General features: G+C 39.1%; 1 protein-coding gene across 1 annotated transcript in view; it reads right to left on the bottom strand.

The window, feature by feature from the left end:
- The window catches only part of ZNF366 (zinc finger protein 366), a 36,319-nt gene extending 13,595 nt beyond the window's left edge, over positions 1 to 22,724 (bottom strand). Inside the window, exons 1-3 of the mRNA XM_062599730.1 lie at positions 22,582 to 22,724; positions 5,739 to 5,791; positions 2,036 to 3,363 (exon numbers count right to left, since the gene is read on the bottom strand). Of these exons, the coding sequence (XP_062455714.1) occupies positions 2,036 to 3,334 (1,299 nt within the window). The 5' untranslated portion in view covers positions 3,335 to 3,363; positions 5,739 to 5,791; positions 22,582 to 22,724. The remainder of the gene's footprint in view (positions 1 to 2,035; positions 3,364 to 5,738; positions 5,792 to 22,581) is intronic.
- Positions 22,725 to 24,513: the final 1,789 nt, after the last annotated feature.

Consider the following 24,513-nt stretch of genomic DNA (forward strand, 5'->3'; position numbering starts at 1 on the left):
ATAGATATTTTTGTATTTTTTTCTTGGCAATTTCTCCTAAGAATCTGAGAAGCAGAAAAGGCAAACAAAATGTAAGCTTAATGAAAGAATGAGTTTTATTTCCATCAGTATCTTTACAAAGCAACACAACACAGTCAGTAACATTCTCTGTTGATGACCTGGCATCCTCTCTCTTCTACTGTATTGCTTATGTAAAGTATTGGTCAAAGGTGTACACTTCTTGACCAAGAATGAAAGTTAACTGGTTAAGAGACTAAGGCAGGACTTGCTAAGGTAATTGAACCTCACAGGCTTCAGTGGTATTCTAACAAAGTCCTGTCCCTGTTCTGAAGAAAACTATAGAAAAAAATCTGGACTAACCAAAAATTATATCACATAGTTAAGCAATGACACCAAGTAAGGACATACATGATATTTTCAGTGAAAAAAAAAATCCTATTTATTCTTAGTGGGATTTGAGCTAACCCTAGAGGAGTGACTCCGCTTTATCTGGTGTTTGCAGAGCATGTCTAGTATTCCGTATGCCATCCTGTCAATTTACTAACACGTATTTCAACGTACTCATCACACCCACATGGTCTAACAGCCAGCTACTCAAAAAGTCATTTAAATGCTGTGAAAATCAATGAGTTTGCCACCAAAACACTTTAGGCATTTGAGTGTAAGTTGCTGCAGGTAATGAAGATGTTCTAGTTAACTGCCAATAACAATAACGCCTCCTGTGGGCCCCATTTACAAAGACGACTGGTAAGGATCTCTCCTTCTGGGCCAGTCCGTTGTTTTCATGGGGTTCATTGCACCATACAACTGTGAACACCACCAGCAGCTTCTAAGTGCCTACCTGTCCGATCTGAGGCTGCGTTTGGGCAGCTGAGTACTGTTAATTATGTTCACAGCTGAATCCACCTGCAGGTGTGGACAAAGAAGCAGAAGCTCTTTAAGGGCTTGAAAGCATTGCATTTCCTCTGACAAAAAAAATTAGCAGGTTTTAAGCTGGCAGAATTTTGTATGGTAAATCCAAACACCAGGGAATCTCCAGAAAGAGCAGAAATGATAGTAGTGTAAAGGGAAGAAAAAGTGAATATGGAAGTAGAGGCTGTGTTTTTCTTAAAAAAAATTTTAAAAATATAAAAAAAGGAAAATGCTGTAGCTTTCTTTATTCTTAACACTTTTAATATAAAGGCAAAAATTCAAGCATTAAAGGAAAAATAGGCAAAATTGAAAGAATTTTTACTAAAGCTTGGATTGATTTTGTTTATTTGATTTGTGTTTGTAATATTTTTTGAAAATGGATAAACTTATTTCAGATGATCTTGAATGCAACTCTAGTAATTTCCTGTTTTGCAGTGATCTTTTGCATGCGCTTCACAGTCTGCCCCTAGTCTGACACTTACAGATAGCAATGATGAGATTGCCACTTGATATGAAAGTTATGGTCCTGTTTGTCCAGTTCCAATAACAGATATTCTGGATAACTTTTGCAGAAAAGGGAAATTTTGTTGTTTTTTTTTCCCCTAAATATCACATTATAATGATTCTTCAGAAGCTGATGACTAATAATATATTATCTTTTACTGCATATATACAGCCTTCTGCGTATCAACCTGCTTTCCAGTTAAGGGAAGCAAAGGAATAGATTTGCTCTTCAGTAGAAAATTCTTGTTGCTACTTCAGAGGGTTTAGACAGTTCTACAAAATTATGTTATTTTACAGAAGGTTATTCTGAAGACAAAACCCAGAAACAAAGAGACGTGATTACAGTTTTGGAAGGAATGCAGGTGGTGTAGTGGAACTCCTGTTTCTAATAAAATATTTGTGTGTGTACTTTCTTAAAACTGACGGAGACCTCTACTTTCGACTATTGCCAGTACCACTGGGGCTTTTGCTTTGTGTAAGATTCTCCCGCTGGCAAAGGGCCAGCACGATGCTCTGTAGGCTGATGACCTTCTTTTTGAGGACCTGTGCTTATTCTTAATGGCCTGTGATCCTTGGTCTGCCTTTGCTGCAAGGACCAGCGCGATGCGTCACGGCTTACCTTGTGCGTCAGGGAGTGTTGTTTGAGGTGGTGGGGCTGCACAAACTCCATGCCGCATTCAGTGCAGATGTAGGGACGAATGTCTTTGTGCTTCATCATGTGGTTTTGCAGCTGGCTGGGGTACTGGAAGGTCTTATCGCATTCGGTGCAGTTGTACTGTATAGGGCCACGGTGGGTTGTTAAATGTCTTTTCAGCTGGGCCAGGGTTGGGAAATCCAGCCCGCACTCCACACAGATGTTCTCTCGGCCACTCTCATGCTTAGACTCATGAGCCTTCAGCTCACTGGGATAGGCAAAACCTCTGCCACAGATCCTGCAGTTGTAAGGCTTTATGTCACTGTGTTGCATCATGTGTCTCTTAAGGTGACTGGTTTGAGTGAAAGCCTTATGGCACACTTGGCACTTGTGTGGCCTAGTGCCCTGGTGTGTCAGCATATGTGTGTGCAAATGGCTCAGCTGCTTGAAAAGCTTGCCACAGCGAGTGCAAGCGTGTGGCTTAATGCCACTGTGCCCCAGGATATGGGTGACCAGATTGTACTTGGACGTGTAGGACTTCTCGCACATTGGACATTGCCAGCGTTTCTGTTCACCCCCGACGTCAACATAATAGCTGTCATCTATCTGAAGGTTGACATCTACTCTTTCCACTTTCTGTTTATTTTCACCATTTTCTCTTACTTCTGCCCTCCTGAGGGGTGGCTCTGGAGGTCTTTTCATTTGAAAGGGGTTCCTGAAATGAAAGTTTGGGGGCACAATGAAAGGAAACATTAAGCCAGGATGGACTTTAGGATAATAAGAGTAAGGAGCCTGCATGAATGGCGGGCTACTGGGCCACACCATGTTAGGCTTTACAGGTTCTTGCTTGATGGGTTTGGCTCCAAAGTGCTCCAGTGTTCTGTAGAACTGAAAACCAAAGTTGCAGAGGTCAATCATCTGGGAATTGTATTTGGGTTGTGCTGGCTGTTGAAACACCAAGGGGAGACTGGAAGAGCCTATATCATGATGGTCTTCAGGTCTGCGGGGTGGTGATGAGGAACCTTCAAGAGTGATAGAAGGAGGCATTTTTGTTGGCATGCTCTTGCGTTTCCGAGACCCTCCTTCCAAGGACCCCTGGAAAGTTTCCATGTCTCCAAGAGGAGGAGGACCATAGCGGAAATGTGACAGGTGTGGTCTGAATTCCTCACGAAATGGAGTTGTTCTGTGGGGTTTTGTAACAGGGCTCAGTGGTGGCAGGCAGCGGGAAAAGGGAGATGCTCGTGTACTGTCCGCATTAAAACTTGTTTCTTTAGTCTTCATCATATTTAATTTCTTCTGTGCTGTCCAAGTTCCTTTAAACAGACAAACAAATCTCTTTTATTTCTTCCTATTCTCTTGGGATTAAAACTTCTACTCTACAGCTTTCAAGGATTTTTTTTTTTTTTTTTTTTTTTTTTTTAGTTCAGTGGAACTAAGGAGGTATTAGGCCCGTGCACGATGTAGGCCTTTTAAAGCAGAAATAAATTATAAATTGGCTGGCAGAGAACAAAGAAGCTTTGGTCTTCCTATGGTAGAACTGGTGTTTTATTTCAAATTTGACTCCTACAGCAGTTTTGCAATATAAACATGCTGTACCTGAACACACTACTTAGCAGCTGAATCTGTATGGCAACACTTGTGCTTAATTTAATTCAGCCGGGCTATTTGTGGGCAAAATCCTGTCCTTGACTGTGCCTGCACAGGCTCTAGAAATTGGCGTTGCATCTGAAGGATATGGCAATACAAACAATAACGTGCACATTTATTATGGTTGTGACATAAAAAGTCAAAGCCAAAAAAATTTAAACTTCTTTGTATCATTAACATGTGCTGCTGTGAGAGAAAACAATGGCCAAGTGATCTAAGGACACTGTGTACCATCAGGTTTTGCGCCGTGTTTCCTGGCTTCTCTCACTCTGTATTGTAATAAGAAGGTGGAGATTAGTTTATTTTCTTTGTTTTAAGCCCAGAGATATTTACCTGGTAGATTTGGGGAAGGAAAGGCCTTTAACCACTCTCTGAACTCCATTCAGTTTTTTAGACATAATCTAAAAAGGGGGAAAAACTCACTGCAAAACTAAATATAGAATCATTTCAACAACCTCTCAGCTCTCCAGTGTAATTAACACCTGAGAAGTCCTGGATCCTTTCTAGTGATATCCTGTGACAAGGCTGAGTAATAAAGACCTCTGGCAAAATTTTGTGTTCTGCTGATCGTACAGGGAACTTCTGCTGAATTTGGGGTTCACCAATCCTGAAGTATTGATTATAAATTTTGTTTCATCTTAAATAAGGCTTCTGCCTTTTGCCTTGGCTCTCCAGTGTGTGCACATCTCTGTGTACATGCATCTGTGCAACTGGGAGGAGGCTGGGTTGGAAAACTAGGCATATTTTCCCTCTGTCACCTGTGACATATTGGTGCTATTTATAACATCATTCTTGGAAAAATTGGGTGGAGAGCTTGAAGATGGTTAGAATACTAAAGACACTCCTGTTTCTTTTTTCAGGAAGCACCATGCTGGATAGACCTGCTTCTAAAGATAGATAAAAGAAGATCTCTGCACCCTAGTTAGGCTGTGGGCAAGAGAAGGCACCTTAAAAACCTACTTGCAAACAGATTACTCCTATTCAGTAAGATAGATTCTGGAATTGCCTTTGAGATGCTGTGTAAAGCCGAGGGTTCAGTGACAAAACTTTAAGATGGAAGCTTTTAGGCAAAGGAATAGTAATAGGAATCAATCAATGCACAAAAACAGAATAATAATTGGAGGGAAAATTGTAGGATCTCCAAAATTATGATTCCAAAGCATTTGTGATAGTGCAAAAGCCTAAAAAAACCTCACTTAAAACTGAGATAATTGTCTAATAATTATATCAGGACGTGACTTTCATTCCCTAGCTCAATGATTGGCAGTAGTAGTTATATATGTGTGTGTGAGTGTGTATATGTACATATACACACATATGTATATATTTATATACTCATATATACACACATACATAGGAATATGTATATACATACACACACACACACACACACACACACACATATATATATATGCATACTCATTTTTATGTATGTTCCATTAGGAAGAATCATTTCAGAGTATGCATTCTGCTATATTTCCCTGTCACTCTAACTTTCAGGCAAAGTAAGGAGCAGTTAGGTCTTGAAAACTGAGGAAGAAGGCTTGGCTTATTAAAATGAGTAGAGGGGAAGGGAATCCTTTGACTAGCAAAAAAGACTTCCGTTCTTTCCAAAAGGGAAAAAGCTTTTTTCAAAGTTAATTTTAAGCAATGTTAAACTTGGACAATCTGGATGTAAAATGTACCTGTATGTCCAAATCCTCCCTTAACAGTATGGTCCTGTCCCTCAAATATCTTTCATCTTATGTATTTGATTCTTTCTCAGCAAAATGAGTGTGAAATGCTTCAGAAAGCCCACAGCAATTGAGAGCCAGGCTATGTTTTTTACTGGCTTTGTTAGATTATTGAAATGCTGCCAAAATACACAGAAGTGACAGTGAGTTGTGGCTAATTGCTCTGTTGTCCCTTAGCTGCCAGTTCCTCCCTTCTTCCACAACCCGCTTTATGCAAGATTTCAATCTCTGTGGAGCCTGGAGTCATGGCAGAGGCTGTAGAACTGCTTGAAATTGCCAGAAAGAAATAATTTCCTTGCAGCACTAACCTTTGGTTGTTTTTATTCCACTGTCCTCGGCTACTCACATCGTGGTACTGAGCCTGCAAGGGAAAGAAAATGTTAAATAGTCAGTGACCAGCACAATCTCAGAGCTGCTGTATAATCAGACTAAAGAGAACCTAAACCGAGGGAAAGTTTAGATTTACCATCTAAATATGGATCACCTTGCTGCCTTTTATCTTTTCTTCAGTCTGTCAAACCCAATAGTATAGAAGTTAATTGAGGAAGTTTAAATCTAGCCTCTCTTCTAATCTGCTTTCATGTTGGTAGCAAACCTGTGATAATTTCAGTGGAGGCATGATCTTCGCCTTGATCGTAACTTTATTCCATAAAAAGAATGAGTCCTGAGAAAACTGTAGGAGAGACTCTGGGTTTGACCAACATGCATGAAATAGTTCCCTGATATATAAGTAGTCCCTTCTGCTTTAAATAACTTCAGTAGAGAACTTTAACACTTTTAATAGCACAGATCCCTATTAGTTTTGTTCCATCTGACTCTGGAGTAGCTGGTCTCTTACTACTCAGTCATAAGTGAGGAGGGGAGAAAGTGAAGAATTTTTATATTAAATCTCTCCCAGGGACATTTTGCCTTTTTTGTATAAGACCTTTAAATTTTTCCTTTTCCAGTACCTAGTTATTTAAGATGGAAATGGAGAGCAGTGGTGTGTGATTCTGAACACTGAGTCTACTTGAAATCTGGATAGACATTAAAAATTTTGGCTTTTATCAGATTTATTTCAGCTTTTCAGTTTTGAAAACTTGGTCTAGAAAGCTCACTGAGACAGAACTTTCCACACTATTTTGGCACTTAAACAGAAAAAAAATCCTAAACCCAGCACTCCAAAGGTTATAAAAAGGTTAATTTCTTCAGAGCAGACAGGCATCCCCCAGTTTCTTTCCCTTTATGTAAATAAGTATGTTTGGAATATGCACTGAGTTATGTCAAAAATATAGAACACAAACTCTCTCCCTCTCCTTTCAGGAAAGAAAAGAAAGACTACAGTTAGTTCAGATAGTTTCTGAAGTATTTCCAGAATAGAATCTTTATGCAGCAGCTAATAATTTTATAGAATTAACTTCCATGAAAGAGGAAGAGCGTTTAACACAGAATATGATTCACCATCAACTTTCTCATTTCCAGTCATCACATTTCATGTTCGTAAGTATAAATAAAACATGCTCTTCACTCCATGAGCATTCACATTGTTCACGTTTCCTGTTAGCATTCCCTACTAAAGTCAATGGCAAAATTTCTTTAGACTTCAGCAGCACCAAGATTCTGCTTCATGTATGGAAGTGGACTGAATAATAATAATAAGTGCAGCAATATGAACATGAGGTTACTCTTTAGCTCCAGCTGAAACACCAGTCCTGCTGATTCTGCTCTTGGGCAACACAAAGGTGAAAACAGAAATGAGACTAAAGTGTGAAAGCAATATGCACCCTCCGACAAGGGGAAACAGGCTAATTCAGTACGAGATTTGCGCTTGTGTTTGCTATTTCAGAAGAACATGAAATAAAAGTATCGGCTGAGCAGTTCAGGTGGAAGAGAAATTCCACATTTAAATGACCATGTATGACCTCAGAAACATAGCTATTTGCTCTGTAAGACTCTGCTCTCCTCTTGGGGCCTGAAATATTGGCATCTGTACGGAAAGAATTTATGTTTCTTCATTGCAGCAATTGCTTATTTCTGTGTAGGATATGCTGAGGACCAGTGACAAATGGCATACTATTACACTTCTTGAGCCAAAGCTGAGAGGTTGGAAAGCTTCACTGTCTTACTGAACAACCAGCTGCTTTTTCAATAGCTGACTTCTATGAACTGTTTAGAGGTAGTTATGGTTGTCTTTAATAGGTTTTATGGGATCTCCTTCATTCAATTCATCCTTCAGTTCAGTTTTTGTTTTCAATTATGTTCAGTCATACAGCTGTTGAGTTAAACACTGAAGTCTATACTTAGTTTTTATTCATTCATTGTTTATGGGAAACTTGCACCAGTCTGAAGATCTGACTGAAGGGGCTTTATTATGCTGAATTTGTCTCATTTTAGTAGTGAAGCACTGCTCCCTACAGAATCCAGACTGTTTTGAAGTATTTGTCAGACTTTGAAAATCCCAGGAATAGCTATACAAATATGAATGTATCTATTGCTGGTAACAAAACAATTTTCAGTTAATTCGTATCTGATACTTTCCTTCAATGGCAACATGAGCCCTCTGTAAGTTCCTTTTTTTTCCCCCTTCCTCCTCTTTTCAAGTCTTCTTTCATGCTACCTCCTACATTAGAGTGAAGTCCCACAATGTTACCGTTCCTCATTTCCTTTTCTTTGGGGAGTTCCATAATTTCAGACTGTTGGAAAATAATAAAGGGGGCTTCTTTTTTATACCTCTAGTTTTCAAGTGTATCTTGTCTGACTTGCTGGCTTTATAGCCTGTCTTGAATAAGAAGTTAATGATAATGATCACATAATGATAACAGATAATGATGACATCTCTAAAATCCATGCATCTGCCTGTTATTTTTACTGTCAGACTTCTGTTTTGTTTGTTTTGTTTTGTTTTTGTTTGTTTTGCTTTCTAAATATTGATTACAACTGAAATTGCTGTTCAATACCTGATTTTTTTTTCAAATTGAAACATTTGATTTTCTTTAGACTTGAGTGCCTTGAGCTATTAGACGAGGGCAGGAGGCACAAAGATCCCATTCAAATCCAAACCAGAATGTCTCTAAAATCAGTGTCAACCCGACTGCCTTATTCTTTAGAGAAGCCTATGCAAAAAAAAATGTTTTCCATCCATGTTCTCCAGGCATCAGTAGCCACATTTTCAAGCATATGAATTTGAAAAGAGCAGTCCATTAACATATACTTATGATTTCCAAATCAACCTTTAAGTCCTTATTCTGTATTGTTTGAAGTTGACCTGAGATCTGATTTACATTTTAAATGAAGAAAACACTTTCTCTCCCACAATGTGGAGCTGGTAGCAGGCAGAAATGCAACTACCTTGCAAAAATAAGCATGGATTTAGGGAAAGCATCCAAAATCAATGGCTGTAGATACTGATTAGGGAGACACAAATGTTAGAGAAGCCTTATAAAAAAAATAGGTCAGAGCTGGAACTTTGTGGAGATTAGTCAAATCTTTTTCAGTATCACTTCTACAAGCAATCTTTTCTGTCTCACATGCATGTAGACCTGTGTCAAATGAAGTCTATGTCTTAAGCATCAGCCTAGTTGCCTTCTCAGGTAAAGCCTCTTGTCTCCTATCTTTATGAGACAGATGTGTCTCATAAAGAAATAATGGAGAACATTATCAAGCTAAACATATTGCCATATATTTCTCTCTTCCCCTTTTTGGATTACCATCATAAACAGAATTGGAATTGGCAACAAGTAAACAATTATTTGTGGAAATGATCTGGAACGACTGAAATTGAGAACTAGACAAGATCAATTTTTTTCTCCCTGCGTTAGTATGGCAGTACTGAGGAGCTGGGTGTCTTTTCACTTCTCCCTGGGAAATTACCTTTATATGTTGATATCAGGCTTCAGGATAAAACTTCTTCTTTCCAACAAAAAATGTTTTTTCTCAGCAAATATGTAGTGAAGTTGATAACACTGGTAACATTACTAAGGACATAATTCAGAGCTCATTAAAAAATATGTAAAGTCACCCATTAGAGTCTGAAACAAACCCTACATGATTTTCCATGTAATTTGTTATGGGCTTGGTTGTCCAATGAGATATAACCCCATCTGAGCCACAATTTGATACTTTGGACAGATTTATTGTACACATATGGAAAAATAATCTGATATCCTGGGACAGTAAGTTAACAGATGGTAAACTTTGTAGACAAACTTAATCAAAAACATAGAATTAGACTCCTAGTAAGCTTAATTGATTAAAAAATCTGATAGATTTAAACAGCTTAACATGACGCAATAAAACAGTTGCAACAATGAACTTTCAAATATATCTCATATTGTTAAATAACCCTTTCACTGTGTCTGTTTTGAACACATGCTTTCCTTGCTTCACGCTCAAATATTAAGCATTTTGGATATTCCTTGTGCTCTGCGGACTTCTTTTAGCAGTGTAGCTGCAATTTTATGATCTGAGAGATGATACCAATATGAAGAAATGGGTAAGAAATCTTTCCAAGAGAAATACCCTCCCACTGCATTGTATGAGCCCCATCTTTGCTATTCTCAAGTTTTAACATTTTACCTTGTATCTTTTTTTTTTTTTTTTTTTTTTTTTTTTAACTGGGAGATAAAAATGTTTGGGAAACCCACCTACTTGCCTGTATTGTCTGTAGAGTTAGCTTGATTTGGGGGTCACCCTGGATCTATGTGAAACTTCTATTTTTACACATTTTTCAGGGAGCAAGTATATAGGGGGCAGGTTTAGCTCAGTTGGTTAGAGTGTGGTGCTGCTAATGGGTTCAGTCCGTGTATGGGCTATGCTAAGGGTAGGACTAGATGACCTTCAGAGGTCCCTTCCAACCTTACCATTCTATGATTTTGTTTTTTCCTGTGACAGAGAAAATGCGTAAAACAGTATCAAAATGAATGCATAGCCACCTTTCCATAACTTAAACATCCTTTTCATTTTGATAATTATTGGAAATGTTAAACCAGACTCTGAGATTTCTTCTCTTGAAAGTCTAGAGCCATCTTAACACCTTTCCTAACAAACTTGGGACACTATTGGCTGCATTGGATGTGTTTATGGAAAGGATTATGGCATAATTTGCTTTTGCAAAGTGACATTGATTAGGTGTAAAGAAAATTGTCTGGCAGCATAGTCAGGTAGCTTTAGATTGTTTTGTCTCCTCCACTATGAATGATCTGTCCTCGTGTTAAGTAAAATAGTTTGCTACCACTTTGTTTGTGTGCATCCTAACAAGACGGTTGGGTGGTGATCGCGTGGGACATCTGCAGCAAGGCTTTATTGGAAATGCCCCAAACACTATTTTGCCCTCATGGACCATCTCTAAGATTTCAGTAGAGGTTTGACATGACCTTTGAGTGCAGTGTAAGGTTGCTGCTTTTTGGCTCTTTATTTCTCCTCATCCTCCCTTTTCTCTCTTTTTTAATTCCTCTTTGTGAGTTTCTTAGTTCTTCTCTTATGTTCCCTTCCCTCTTCACTTCTCTGTTCTATCTGTGGTTCTCTCCCTCTCTGCTTCCCTATTCTATCTGCTGAAATGATCAGCAACACAATAGTTAACCTGAATAATGAAGTGTCACTGTAGGTCCTCTTTGAAACCCCACGGAAGTCTAGGTGCTTAGAAGGATTTTCCAGAGGCTCTGAAATGTTATCTCTTTATGCAGACTTACTCCCAAATCGCGGCTCCTTATGGAGGGAGCCTGCAAGGCACAGCAGACAACCTGGCCTTGCAGTATCTAAGGGGACAAGGATTACGTGTCTTCGGCTGAACATCTCCACCTCCTACATTCTCTGCTACCACCAGGGAATACAAGGCTACTTCAGGTTGGGGAGGAAGGCGATAGCCATTTGCTGGCAGATGTTTACCTCTGGGTCTGCATCCCGGCCCTGCCCTATCTCTTCCCATAAGCATAGGCTCAGCTCCAGCTTCTTGCCTCTCTCTCTCCCCAGCAACCTGTTAGGTGCAGCCTGAACAGGCACTGCCAGTGAGGTCAGGAGGATGTAAAACCAGCCTTATCAGCTCAGGCTGTCATCTTTCTTGGCCAAGATACTGTCTGTGACAAGTTACAAATGGAGGCCTTGAGGAGAATACAAGAACTAGGCAAGAGTATAGTTATAACTTTCTGGACTGGTTTTCAGACCCCAGCTGTCTGTGGCTCCGGGGTTTCCAGAGTCAAAGATGTAGTCTTCTGGTTTCTTTTCCTTTTCTTCCATAAAGGATGGACTTAGATAAAAGGTAGGTTATATAAAAATCCAAGAAGGTTGAGGGGTGTGCACAGATAGGTAGCTGTGCCTAGGGGAAGTGAGGTATCTTTGAGTGCTGTCATGGACAGGTCTTGTACCTCCAGAGATGAAGAGGGAAGTCAGAGCAGTGAGAGCTGTACTGTGGAGGAGCAGAGGGAAGAGAAATGCCCATCTACACACTTCCCAATCTACTTCACCCTGAAACCTTTCTATTTCCTCTCCTTAAAGTCCCCTGAAACTTGTGTTTACTCTGAGCCATTTCACTCATGCACAGTCCCCTGAAATCTCACTACTTCCTCACTGTCCCCTTTCCATCTCTCTTCCACTCTCTGAAGAGCTGACCGTGCCCTGCCTCTCTTTCTCCTTTCTCTACAAACTGATATTTTGCCACTGTAAAACTGCATCATCTTTGCTGAGAACCCCTGAATTGGTTAGGTTTGTTTTTAACGTACAGTAACTGTCCTTTTTTTTACCAAAACAAGAAAACTAACTACGGTCATACTCTAAACAAAAGCTCTGGGTGTTTGCAGTCTGAGAGTCTACTTTGGGTAGTGGACTGTTGCCTGAAGCAGGCTAAATAATGTGAGATATTCAGCCCTTTTGGGAGGCACTCTCTTATTTACATCAAGAAAAAGTCATCATTGGTATACTGAATTAGTTTTGTGTGTTTTAAAAAGAAAACAAAAATGTAAGGCTGAGCGCTGAGAGCTGTCATCTTGGTTGTGCATATAGGTCTGAGTTTAGGCTCAGGATGTTCTGGTCCTAAAAAAGTCCCTTAACAGATTGCACTCACCCATACTAGACCTTGAGTCCCTTCTTCTGGAGCTTTATCACTGCAGAAGAAGGTTTATCAGGGAGAATAAACTGAAAGGAGCCTGACTGTAGTCCAGCGATAAGTACAGTCACTCAGGAGGGTGAAGCACCTTTAACTTGGTATTTTTCAATAAACCTGTAACAACAACATTTGGAGGAGAGACCAGATCTCCAGACCTGTCTCTAGAGTGGTTGGAGTTTACAGCCTCTAACTACCCCATCTAACTTTGATCTGCTTGCTTTCCTTTAGGCCCTTTGGCACTTGTGTTCTTGGCTGCATGACGGCCCAGCTCTAGCTGAGGAAACAGGGTTATCTGCACTGCCTTGGGTGAAGGCAGGCTCTTGAGCTGCTGGAGATGTGAGTTTGAATCCCTTCGGGGGAGGAGGAAATGAATCAGTCTCCCACTTTGTGGCTGTTATTTTTTGCACTGAATTTGATGCTATTCAGCTTCATATAAATAGACTTGCAGGATTGGGTTCCCAGGAGCATTTGGGCATAGGTATACCGAGCATCTAGACCTTGCCCAGGCTTTAGGGCTGGTAAGACCAGATCAGCCAGGAGCACATATGGTATCAGAGCTTCAAACATGCAAGCTTAACTGGTGCTAGCAGACCAGCTGGAAATGCAACCAGATCTGCCCTTATTAGAAATAATGATGGGTCCTAACATCTGATTTAGTAATTTAAACAATAGCAGTTAAACAATGGCAGTGATTCATCCTAAGTAACTGTCCTCTGTTCCTGTTCTGTTCCTGGTATCATCCACCTTGTTCTACTGAAACTGTCATGGGGAATCTGGGGGGTAGCTGAGAACAGGATCTGGAATTTGGCTATTATGAAGTGATGTCAATAAGATACATTTCTTCCTTTTCTTAAGTGGAAGAAATGAGCTCTCGTGTCAGAGCGTGGAACCATGAATCTGCCCCTGCCTTTATGAAGAATGCAGAGTCTCTTTAATTATTGTTTATAGAAGTCCTATCACTCCATCCCTGTTTCCTGTCTACTTCCATATCTGCTACTGCATTTTAAAATAATGTATTTTTGGCATCATAGGAATCCCATGTATTAAATATTTTTTACTCTGGAAAATTATCAGATTAGACTAGTGTAGTTTTAGGAATTTGTTTTTCTCACCTTCCAGATATTACAAGAGAGAGGGTGAACAGAAGAAAAAATAAATAGTATAGATATAAGGAGGGATCTAATGGTAAAATAGCAACACTTGAATAGTATGGAGTCTTTGAAAGAACACTTTGGGCAGTGTCTCTCTACCTCCAAAGCACAACCATTAAACTGTAAACGGTGAAGTAGGGAGAGAAGGGTATTGAGCTGTGTAGTAGTATTATTTTTAAACAAATAATGGAGCTTTACAGAACCTCCAGAATTAGAACAAACAAAGATACCCTTCCATAACCCTCATACTGTCCTGCCTGGGGTGTTGTTTTGAAAGTAAACCTTTCACTGGCATTCATTTCCTTTAAAAAGGAAATAGATTGAGTTTTCCTTCCTATTGTAGCCCCAACATCGTTATCACCTCTTTGGAGGCTAGAGAGATGGCCTGGTCTCCTCCCATCTCTCTATTGTCTTAAAGGGTAGCTGAGGGGCACCTTCAGCCTTGGTTCTTCAAGCTGGCCCACTGGCACACTTCCAGATCATTAGCAATTGATGTATGAGGAAGCAATTGCACCCCCTAAACAATGTATATGTAAAGCAACAGGTATCTCAGAAAGAAACTATCAAGTAAAATATGTGCATATGCTTTGAGAAGTGCAGAGAAGACCATTGTATGGGAGAGTTTTCATATAAAGTCTCCAAAAAATGTTAGGTTTTTAACGAAACTCTAGTTTTGTTTTAACATGGGAAGTATTGTTAGCCTGCAGCAGGATCAAAATTTTGCTTTTTGTTTTTATTTTATTTTGAATTTTTTGGTTCACATAGTTCAAAACTCATAGTGAAATTGAAGGTTGCTAAAATGGTAGGTGCCATGTGTTCCAGTAAGAGACGTTCTATACCACAGGAACTGGAAGAAGAGGATTTAATCCAGAAATTGGCAGAATTAGGAAAAATGTGTCTGCCATCATCTATCTTGGTGTGCAGTTCCTTAAAAGTTATTACCTAATGATACTTTCCTAGTCATTTATGAAATCCAAGTAAATTTGGTTCTGTAAAATATGTTAGTCAGGAGTACAAGGCTGAAGTCTGAGCAGGCTTCTTCTTGCTACAAAATCTGCTTGGCTGAAAAGACGTTAATCCCTATTAACTTCTCTTCTTGTATATTTGCGATTAATTATATTTGCACTTGCAATTACCTGGCTCAGTAGTAACTTGGCTATTTCCCTCTGAACAAATGTTCCACAGCCCACAGCAGAGGAGCCAGAGATGGCAGCACCGTTCCGAGGACACTGCTGTGTTTAGTCCCACTGGCACCCAAAGAGCAGGAGAAAACCTAAGATTCAGGCACAGTGAGACAAGCTCTGAAGGCAAATTTTTGGGGCATTGAGAGGAAATGCTTTTGGTATGTCTGCATTACAGTTAGGGAGCTCTGCTTTCCAGACTGCCAGAGCACAAAATGTGTGTTAAAGCATTCATCTTGGGCTAAACTAAAATATTTATTTGTTATTCAGAAAAAGATCACCTTCAGATTCATCTCACAATTGCATTCAAATGAGGGGGCTCATCTGATAATCAGTTTAGTTGATTTTGTTTAAAGAGCAATGTGCTTAGTTCTTTAGATCCAGCTTAAAATGGTATTTTTGACTGATCATATGAAATGCCTGCAAGGAAGTAATTTAAGATAACTTCCGCTCTGGCTTTGCACTTCCCCTGCAATGCCAGACTTGAACCCTGTCTTTGACTTAAAAGCAAGAGAAGCAAATACTTTCCCTCTCTGACCCCCTAAATGCATCCTGCATATGCACTTAATTATTTTGCTGACTTCCAGAAGGTTTGAAAAATGGGTGCTGGTTAGTTGCTATGAATAAATGAAATCTGAAATTTACCCAAAGTTTATATGGCTTCTGTGCTTTTGATCACTTGGAGAGCAAACCTCTATGTAAGTTAACTAATAGGGGAAAATTCTTGAGGTCAATTATTTTAAACTGAAACAGATTTAAAATGCTAGCTTTACTGAATTCAATAAACCAGCCTAAGGAGTGGGAATGCCAGGTCAGACTTAGCCAAACATCATCATCAGATACCGGAACAGGGAAAAGAGCTACAAACAAATAAGAAATTATTTTTGATGGAAAAAAAAGAAGGAAAAAACTCATCATTTTTTGTAATCCAGAATTCTGAACATTTCTCAAACCTCTGCTGAAACAATCTTTCTCTGTTAGTGATGCCAAAGGCTTGTTTTGAATACTAACTCTATTATTATTTTAATTCTAAGAAAAAAGAAACAAAAAAAAAAAAAAAATCAAACCACAGATTCTACCCCATGTTTAAGAATGCCCAACTAGCATTATAAAATAGTTTTGTAAGAGACACCTTGTATATTTATATGTCCCTCTCTGTCAAAAATCCCCACCTAAGTAAATATCGAAAAAGTCATTCCATGCAGAGATTTTACCCAGAAGGATGCCAAGTCCCCTATGCAAAAGCTTAGAAGATTAGATAGAAGTTATTGTTTTGTTTTGGGGAGGCATAGCAGCGAACTGTGCTCGGGGGACAGCGTCCAGGGTTAATCGCTTGTGTGGATGCTGTTCTGACTCCCTGGGCTAACTGCCTTCGCTGCCTTCACAGGGGTGCTTGTTCATGCAGTTTTTTTCTGTTTTCAGCAGCAAATGAGCTAGTGAAAATCTTTACTGCAGCCAGCACAGGGAATCCCGAGTCCTGACTCTTTGCCTATAGAATCCCGCGGCTTCTATTTGACTGCATTTCCTCACCTGTGATTTAAGCTTGCGAGGGTTTCTTCTCCTGTGGCACAGGAAAGAAGAAATTAATATATTTAGGGTGAAATGGCTTTGATTAATGTTTTGATGTTTTTGGCGGGAAAAGAGAGGTATGGAGGAGAGGGCTGTCAGCACTATTTCTCTGACGCCTGGGACTACGTCCATAGCATCTTGATAAAATGCTACCTACAGGCATATAGTGGTTCTGGGAACCTTGGTGGCTTCCTATTCTGAGTTGAGCATTACACAGAAAAGCTGTTTGGTAAAACTCGTGCTGCTGAGATTCCATACTGTGGTGCTGCGGAAGAGTTTTATGTTCCTGCACCTTATACACATGGATGTTTTATTTTCTGGTAAATCTGAGAGCACATTGTTGGCAACTTATTCACCCAGGCAGTTCTCTATAGATTTCTGTGATTCCTTGGACAGCGCAATCGACCTGGGCTGAATACCGGAGACTCTTCATGGCTTCAGAAAGCTGCACTGGGGAACCAACTCGGTGTGGGTTGGGCCCACCAGATAGTTCAAATAGTTATTTAGAAGCTAAGAAATGCTCTGAAAATACATCACTTTCCTTTTCATCTCCTGATACTATTTTCCTTATGCTTTTATTCTAAATATTTATAAGAAAAAGGATACAGGTAGAAAAGTATCCTGTTACCTGAAAGTGTTATATGAAAGACACATCCTTTCATATAATGCTTCCAAATAATTTTTTTCTGGATCCAAAACACCAAGGGAATAACTGCCTTAGAAAGCACCTCAGAAGGATGACTAAACCTGAAATAGTGGTATCAGTGTGTTTCTCTTCGATATCTTTAAAGTAGGTAGGTTTAAGTTTGGTTTAAATCTAGTGTATTGGATGTTAGAGCATAGATTCCTTCCAATTTAGAAAGACCCTTGAAAACCTTTGGATTTTAATGATTGATTTCCAGAGGAGTAGTAACAAGTCCAGCACGGAGCCCTTCAAAAAATGGTAGATCTTTCATTGCAGCAAAAGAGTCCAATAACTATACTGCAACTTTGGCCACAGAAGGCTAAAACATAAGTGACTTGCACATGATTGGGGAATAGCAATGAGTTGGTGAAGAGGAAGCCTGGAGTCATCTTGTCACTCCAGCCGACCCACTCACTGCTTTTGGGAGCACCCAGTCTGTACCCGGGGGAGACTGAACTGCTCAGAAAAGGGGTACGGCAGTTTGCTCCCGTCCTAGAGCTGCTGCACCTGCTTCTCTTAGTTCCTCCACACTGGGAATGCCACGCTGTCAAATTCTGTCTATGCAGAGAAAGTAGATAGCTTATGTTCTGCACCAGGTCTCTGAACACAGGACTGTGTAGTTAATGCCTGTTTGCTGTAAGTTAGTATTTCTTGTAGCACAGCATCACCTAAAAATACAGCTAAAAATGTATAACCCTTCTCAGAGCCTTGCTTTCAATTTTAAACCATAGAATCATAGAATCAGTAAGATCAGTTGTATCTTTTTCTAATTCATTAGAGAAAAGTGATGTTATCAATATACGAAACTTGGGTTAGCATGTAGATTTTTGTAACTGAATGCTATGAACCTTCAGATTCAATGAAATTTGCATTTCTCAGTGTGCCCCAAATTCTTACGTTTCTAAGAAGCACAAGCAACTGGCAAGTTGGATGTTTTTGGTTTTAATTTTTATGAATATTGATAAGTGGACCGTAGGTTTTCAGGAAATGTACTTTTTATCCTACCTGAGATTTTATGACTTCTTTAGACCAAACCAGAATTCATGCACATGAATTCACGCATATCCATGAAGTGGAAGAAAAATGTGTTGCTGTTTTAGTTTTCATAGTTGGAGAGAGAAGGGAGAAAAGTAAGAATTTCTCTTCAATTCAAATAATTAATAATACTGTGTCTTTCTAGCTTGTGAAGCGGGAAATAGGGAGGGAAAGTTAAAAAAAATACAAACACAAATTACCATTTAGGCAAATATTCACATAGTTTCTTCCATAATTTCTTCAGAGCAAGAAAATATCTTATTTTAACATATGATTATCTAGCATAATTGTTTCCTGTGTCATTGGAAATCTTTGTAATATACTAAATGTTGTTGGTTCAGGAGGAATATGCTTTATTTTGCTTATGGAGATTAGGGTAACACTAGTGTAAACCCATTTGTTTTATGAAAACAAATCACAAAGTTATTAAGTTCGGTAGGAATTAAACAAAAATTAAGTAATATTTCTCCTTAGATCGTTGGTATTTTATAAGCCAGGCAAGAAAGATTGATCCTTACTAGACAGATATAAAGAAAAATCAGTCATCCAGTATGGAGTTCAATAAATGTTTTAAATAATTCCTGAATATTAACTTAGACCTCTTGGTTGGCTGAAAATCTGAATATCATCCATAAAATTCCACCGAAACTTTCACAGAAGCGAGAGCTGCATTTTTCATTTCAGAATATCAGCTTTTCAACAGGAAAGAGAATAGCCCTGGGTCATCTTTTTTTCAGACTAACTTTTTTTTTTTTTTTTTTTTTTTGCATTATTTCTTTCTTTTTAAAGGTTTTACATTATTTTCCCCACTGTAATTCTTTCTTCTCCAGGCTGATATTCTTTCCTTTTCAATGGTCTTCTGGGATGGGAAATAAGAACACATAATAATAATAACTACTGCATTTGAGAAGAAACAGTTAGCTAATTTAAAAAAAATGGAGTATAAAATTTTTAGTTCAGTAAATAAATGAATAATATTACTGCTATCTGTAGCAACCTACCAGGAACCTACAACATCTTTCGGAAAGAGCAGTTTTTTTCATTAAACCAATTGCTACTGGTGAACATGCATTAGCACTCAGAAGCTGGCTAGTTTCTGAACAACTGAATAAGAGGCTATTTCTCCTTACAAACCTTTCCCTGACTTGTATCCTTGAACCATCATAGCCCCCAAAGCCTATTACATTATGCAGTATTTACTGCTTTTGTTTCTCGGGGTAAAATTCTGCTGGCCTGCCTGTGGGAGTGGGGTGGTCCATTCCTATCCTGTCTTTCTACATCATCGAGGTTTTGCAATATCAACGGCTGAGGCCAATAGAAGCTCTGTTCAAGGCAATCAGTAGTCCTTTGTATGAGGCTTGTCTTGGGTTGTTAACATGATTCAGACACCTAGGCTTCTTCCATTCTAAATACTGGTATATCTGTCTGGCACCACTAGAAATGGCATCTAAAAGACGTGCTGATCTATGCAGCTTCCAAATGCACGTGGTGCCTCTCTGTCCACCAGGATCTGCTTTACCTTCCAGGCAGTACTAAGGCAAGGCTCGTATTGACATGTGTCTTTGAAAGAATGAGCAAACAACAGTAAGAAACTCATTAAAATTCAAAGACTAAATTATCTCATGGTCAAAAATCTATATTAGAATTATCGGTGGGAATGTAACCAACTCTAGAATTCAGGATCTAAAACTCAGATTCTCAACAACTGTAAATCACTTTTCACCATTGAAGGATCTGTTCCTAAGTACAGAAAGACATTTGACTTTTACCAGAAAACTTCTATTGCTTTCTGTGCTTTTTTGGATCAGACACATTAACTTTGGGTTTCCATGGGCTACAAGTGATTTCCGTATCATCCGCAACACCACTGGTACAGTTTTAATTTTATTTTTCAGAACAGAAGCATAATCTGTCTATAATTTGATTCATCGTGATTCATAACAAAGCAAATGGAAATAATGGCTTCAAATAAGCCTTGGGAAAATGATAGCCAATATTAAAAAATCAGAGATGCATATACTGCCTGATATTTACTTATTTATGCTATGTATATGAAGAAAGCTTTTAGTGCTAGGAGTAGTAAGCTTTTAAGCAAAATAGACAAGGGCCTCTCTCTATAGTCCTGGTTTATGGCATCGATGAATTTTATTTTTTTAATAACTTTGGAGTGAATAACTGAAAAGCCATTTCACATACAGTTTGTGCCCTAAGCTGTAGGTGGATCTGTAGTCAAACTAGACATCAGAATGTACCCTTTTCTGCTTGTAAATATCTCAGCAGTGTGAGAGCAGGGTAACACACCAGCCAAAAATTGCCTCTTCCTGACCTCTCTAGCGAGGTGTTAGTTGTTTTATTTACCACTCCGTTAAACCATGTTACAGTTATCCTAACAAAAAATATGCTATGTGAAAAGAAATAAGCTCCAAATGACTGCAAAAAAAGTATTATTTGAAGGAAAAATGAAACTGAAAGGTCAAATCCAAGAATCAAGTTCAACGCTCAAGGTCTGTTTTTACTACCACCAGTTTTATTACACACTGATTTTAAAATGCATTTTCTGCATGCACATTGTTGGGGAATGAATTTAGAAAAAGTGTATACTACTTTTATCCACCTACTATGCGTACGAGCACATATGTTATTATTTATGTACTCAGATTATCCCCTCCTTTTTACAATCTCTCAATGAAAGAATTTATCATATACGTGGTCTAAATAAAGAATGCATTTATGTTTAGTATCTTCAAAAATGCAATCTGTACCTAAACGGCAAACTGAACTTCTGCACTAACCAGATCAGAACTTACAGGCGATTGCAATCCAGATGAATGCTTTGCTGTTTGAGCAAAATACCACAACGGAGTAGTTTAGTGACTTGCAAAGACCGGGCTTAAATATTTTCAGATGTTTAAAAGACTTCTCAGTTTCTCACCTGAAGTAAAAAGTGGTTTTCCAGATGTTTGCCATGTAACTTTCAAGTAGGTGTCCTAATTCTCTATTTAGTTTGAATCAGTACTTAGTCAGGTAAAGCATAAACCCGTGTGTCCTAAGTAGATGAGTGGTTTTCATGGCAACATGAACATTTTCTGGCTATGAGCAGACAATTCTTTGCGGGTAAATATCATCAGGTAGACCTAATCATTTATACGAAACTTGACTCAACTGCAGCATTAAGCTCCAGGGCTGCAGAAATAGGTTCATCTCCTTTGACAGAATCCATCTGCTGCTCTTAAAGCGAAGGGAACCTACAGCTTTCCCCGAAAACGGGCTCAGTTTGGGGTAAATTACTCCTTCCTACGGAAAAACTTGCAGAAAGGTACCAGTCAGAGTGGGTAAAAAGCCTGTGCGGGTGGTTTGCTCAGCGAGGCGGGGGTCAGAGCTGGGGGGCAGGAGCCCTGCCCGGGAGCGGGTGGGAGCGGGCCGGGGCGGCTGGGGCTGCCTGCCGACCCCTGCGCCGCCTGCCCGCCGCCGGGCACTGCCCGGCCGGGGCGCTGCGCAGCCCGCCGGGCAGCCCGCCCTTCCCAGAGCTGCGGCTTGAAGCAAATATCGGTCCAGGTGATGACCAAGCTGATTCTCAGATGATCAGGATGATCATTTCTTCTGCAGAGACACGATCACCTGTTCTGCTGCTTCGGCCCCTCAGCATTCGGCTTTACAGAAGCGTGGGGTTTTCTCTTCAGGTGTGTGAAACATACTGCAATGTTCAACCATTCATTGTATGCACCACTTGTGACAGTGTTGGTGCGTTTATGCCTGACATGGAAGATATTATGGGTATAGACAGTAAATAACATTTGAGTTCATCCTATTAACTGCTGATGATGATCAGCCTTGGTTGTGTACCATGCAACATGAACCTTTTTTTCCAAGTGAAAACCTGGAACGGTCTTAAATGTCACTGTTTCCAGGCTAGTCATATACACGGATGAGCAGAGATAAACACATGTGCAATCATAAACACAATACCATTTCAAGAGAAAATACTCTAGTAACTCTTTTCCCACCGCTGCCCACGTTGGTAAGTTGGTGCAAATTTCAATAGTGACAGATGATATATGAAATACATCAATTTGCATATGACACAGTTTCTTTCTTTATTTCAGCATTGGCCCAGTGGAGGTTGCTGAAACATTCACAGTAAAGTTAGTGAAGCCCGTAACAGGATTCTGGTAAGTGAAATTCTATATGCAAAATTCACAGCGTATTATATCATGAATTTTATCAATCTCTTGGAACACATTTTCTTGTCTGCATTGGTTAAATCACATACTGTTATCACTAGTATCCAAAAACCCAACTATAGATATCTATATGATAAATATACTGCTTGTTAATGCATATGATTAGCTTTTTACCAATTAACCGTGTATCTGATAAAATGCCTTTCCTGAATATAAAAACATATATATTGCACTTCTAAAGATTTAACCATAAAAGCATTTTTACTTAACTTACCAGTTGTTGAAGCTGGAAGGAATCTTGCCCTAAACTCTCTACCTGCTCTCATGTTGGTAATCTCTCTCTCTCTCCCTCTCTCTCTCTCTCTCCCCCTGCGCAGAGATTGCAGTAAACTTAGAAAACTAGCAGGGACAGTGTTTCAAATGACTTAAGAAAGAGAACAGGAACAATCATTTCGTTCTCTTTTTTTCAGATGAGTACAGTACCTTCAGAAAGAAGGAAGGAAGGGAGGGGAGAGGAAGTCAACAACCCTTTGCTTTCCTGCAAAAAAATAAGGAAACAGCAGATAGCAATCTCGTTTTCTCTCAAACAAAATGTTTGGAAAAATAAATATAACCAAACCAAAAGGAATTCCTCAAGTATTATATGTACATTATTGGCTTCATAAAAGCTACTTTACAGCTTGCAACTGTATGCAACTACATTAAAACGAATGAATTTCCGAGGTAGCAACTAGGAATAAGACACCCATATCTTATGCAGAACAGTTAGCGAAAAGCTTGTACAGATAATGCAGGCTTTTACAAGGAGCAATCATACATGTATACACATGTATCTTGTATATATGCTCAAAAATCCCTGAAACTACTATTTTCTGTGATCTCAAGAAGATAGATTGAGTATTTACAGAATGCTTGCAAATAAAAAGGAGGGAGTTAAGGGGAACTTCACAAAAATGTTAAGGATTATAGCTTGATAATAATTTATCTCAAAGATCTGCAATTCATGGAAGACATCCTGATTCATCCAAATGAAAAATGTGCGCTCTGCACTCTAGAACACATTTTATACTTTATAATGTTTCTTTCTTTCCCCATTAAACAAATTTTGACAAGCAGACACTGGCCAGCTGGTTAGAGTTATACTTGGAATAATTTTAGTCTATTGTGCTCCACTGTGTTTTGTTTGCTTGTATGTTTTCCTCCAGCTTACTCTATCATTTGAAGTCTTCTTATAGCAAACAGTCACTTTTTTCCCCCACAGATTTCTCTTTGTTCTAGTCTTTTTTCCAGTAAAGGCCTTCTCTCTGTCATGAGGGCCGTTTTCATTTAGCCTAGTGATGTGGTACCTAAGACAGTGCAGCTCATCAGTGAGTGATTCAGTATTGAGCTCTGTGAAAGATGGTAAAAAAAAAATGCTGTTTCAAATGACCTCCCCTGTAAACTGAGAGTCCAGACTCTGCTGTGGGAGTAGTAGCTAGATGAATGCTGCTGAAGTGAATTGACTTATTGCTACAAATCCATTGTTAGCGCAGAGACAAGCTGGTACACTGTCCCATAAAACCAGATTGTTATTTCCTTTATTGTACAATAATGAGAATTGATAAGCTGGCAAACCAACATAGAAAGTAGCTCTCTGGCATCAGTGTTCCTTCATGCAGTTCCTGGTACTATTTCCTGAAGAGGTCTAGTTATGACTTGACTGCAGAGGCTTTCATTTTATATTCAACCTTGAAAGCTTTGATTATGGACATCAGTAGTTGACAGAGCACAGCAGGTGCTACAAGTGATTTCTGGAGATAAGACATAACCACTGTTACCTGCAATGAGTGAAGGCTTAACATGTCGCACAGATTTAAAAAGCAAAAGAATGCAATGAACTTAGGGAATATACCATAAATGAAGAACTTGTTGATTCTTCCTCAGGAATGGAGAGTTCAGTTAAATGGAGTTCTAGTGCATATGAAACACAGAGAAAGTAAAGAGGCATTGGAAGCAATCAAACAAGTGTATCGTGCTCTGGGATTAGTCCAACAGCTGAAGGAAAAGTCTGACTTTGTTTTGAAATAGATTTTCCAGTATCACCACAAATTCTTAAAAATGATAGCAGCTTCCAATTTTTCAAGTTTGTTTTTTTTTTCCGTTTATCAGATGAGCCGGGTTAATAAGACCCTAAATACTGTGATCAGATATCTTTTTTTTTCTCTCT

Source organism: Rhea pennata, chromosome Z (assembly GCF_028389875.1).
Source record: "Rhea pennata isolate bPtePen1 chromosome Z, bPtePen1.pri, whole genome shotgun sequence".
NCBI lineage: Eukaryota > Metazoa > Chordata > Aves > Rheiformes > Rheidae > Rhea > Rhea pennata.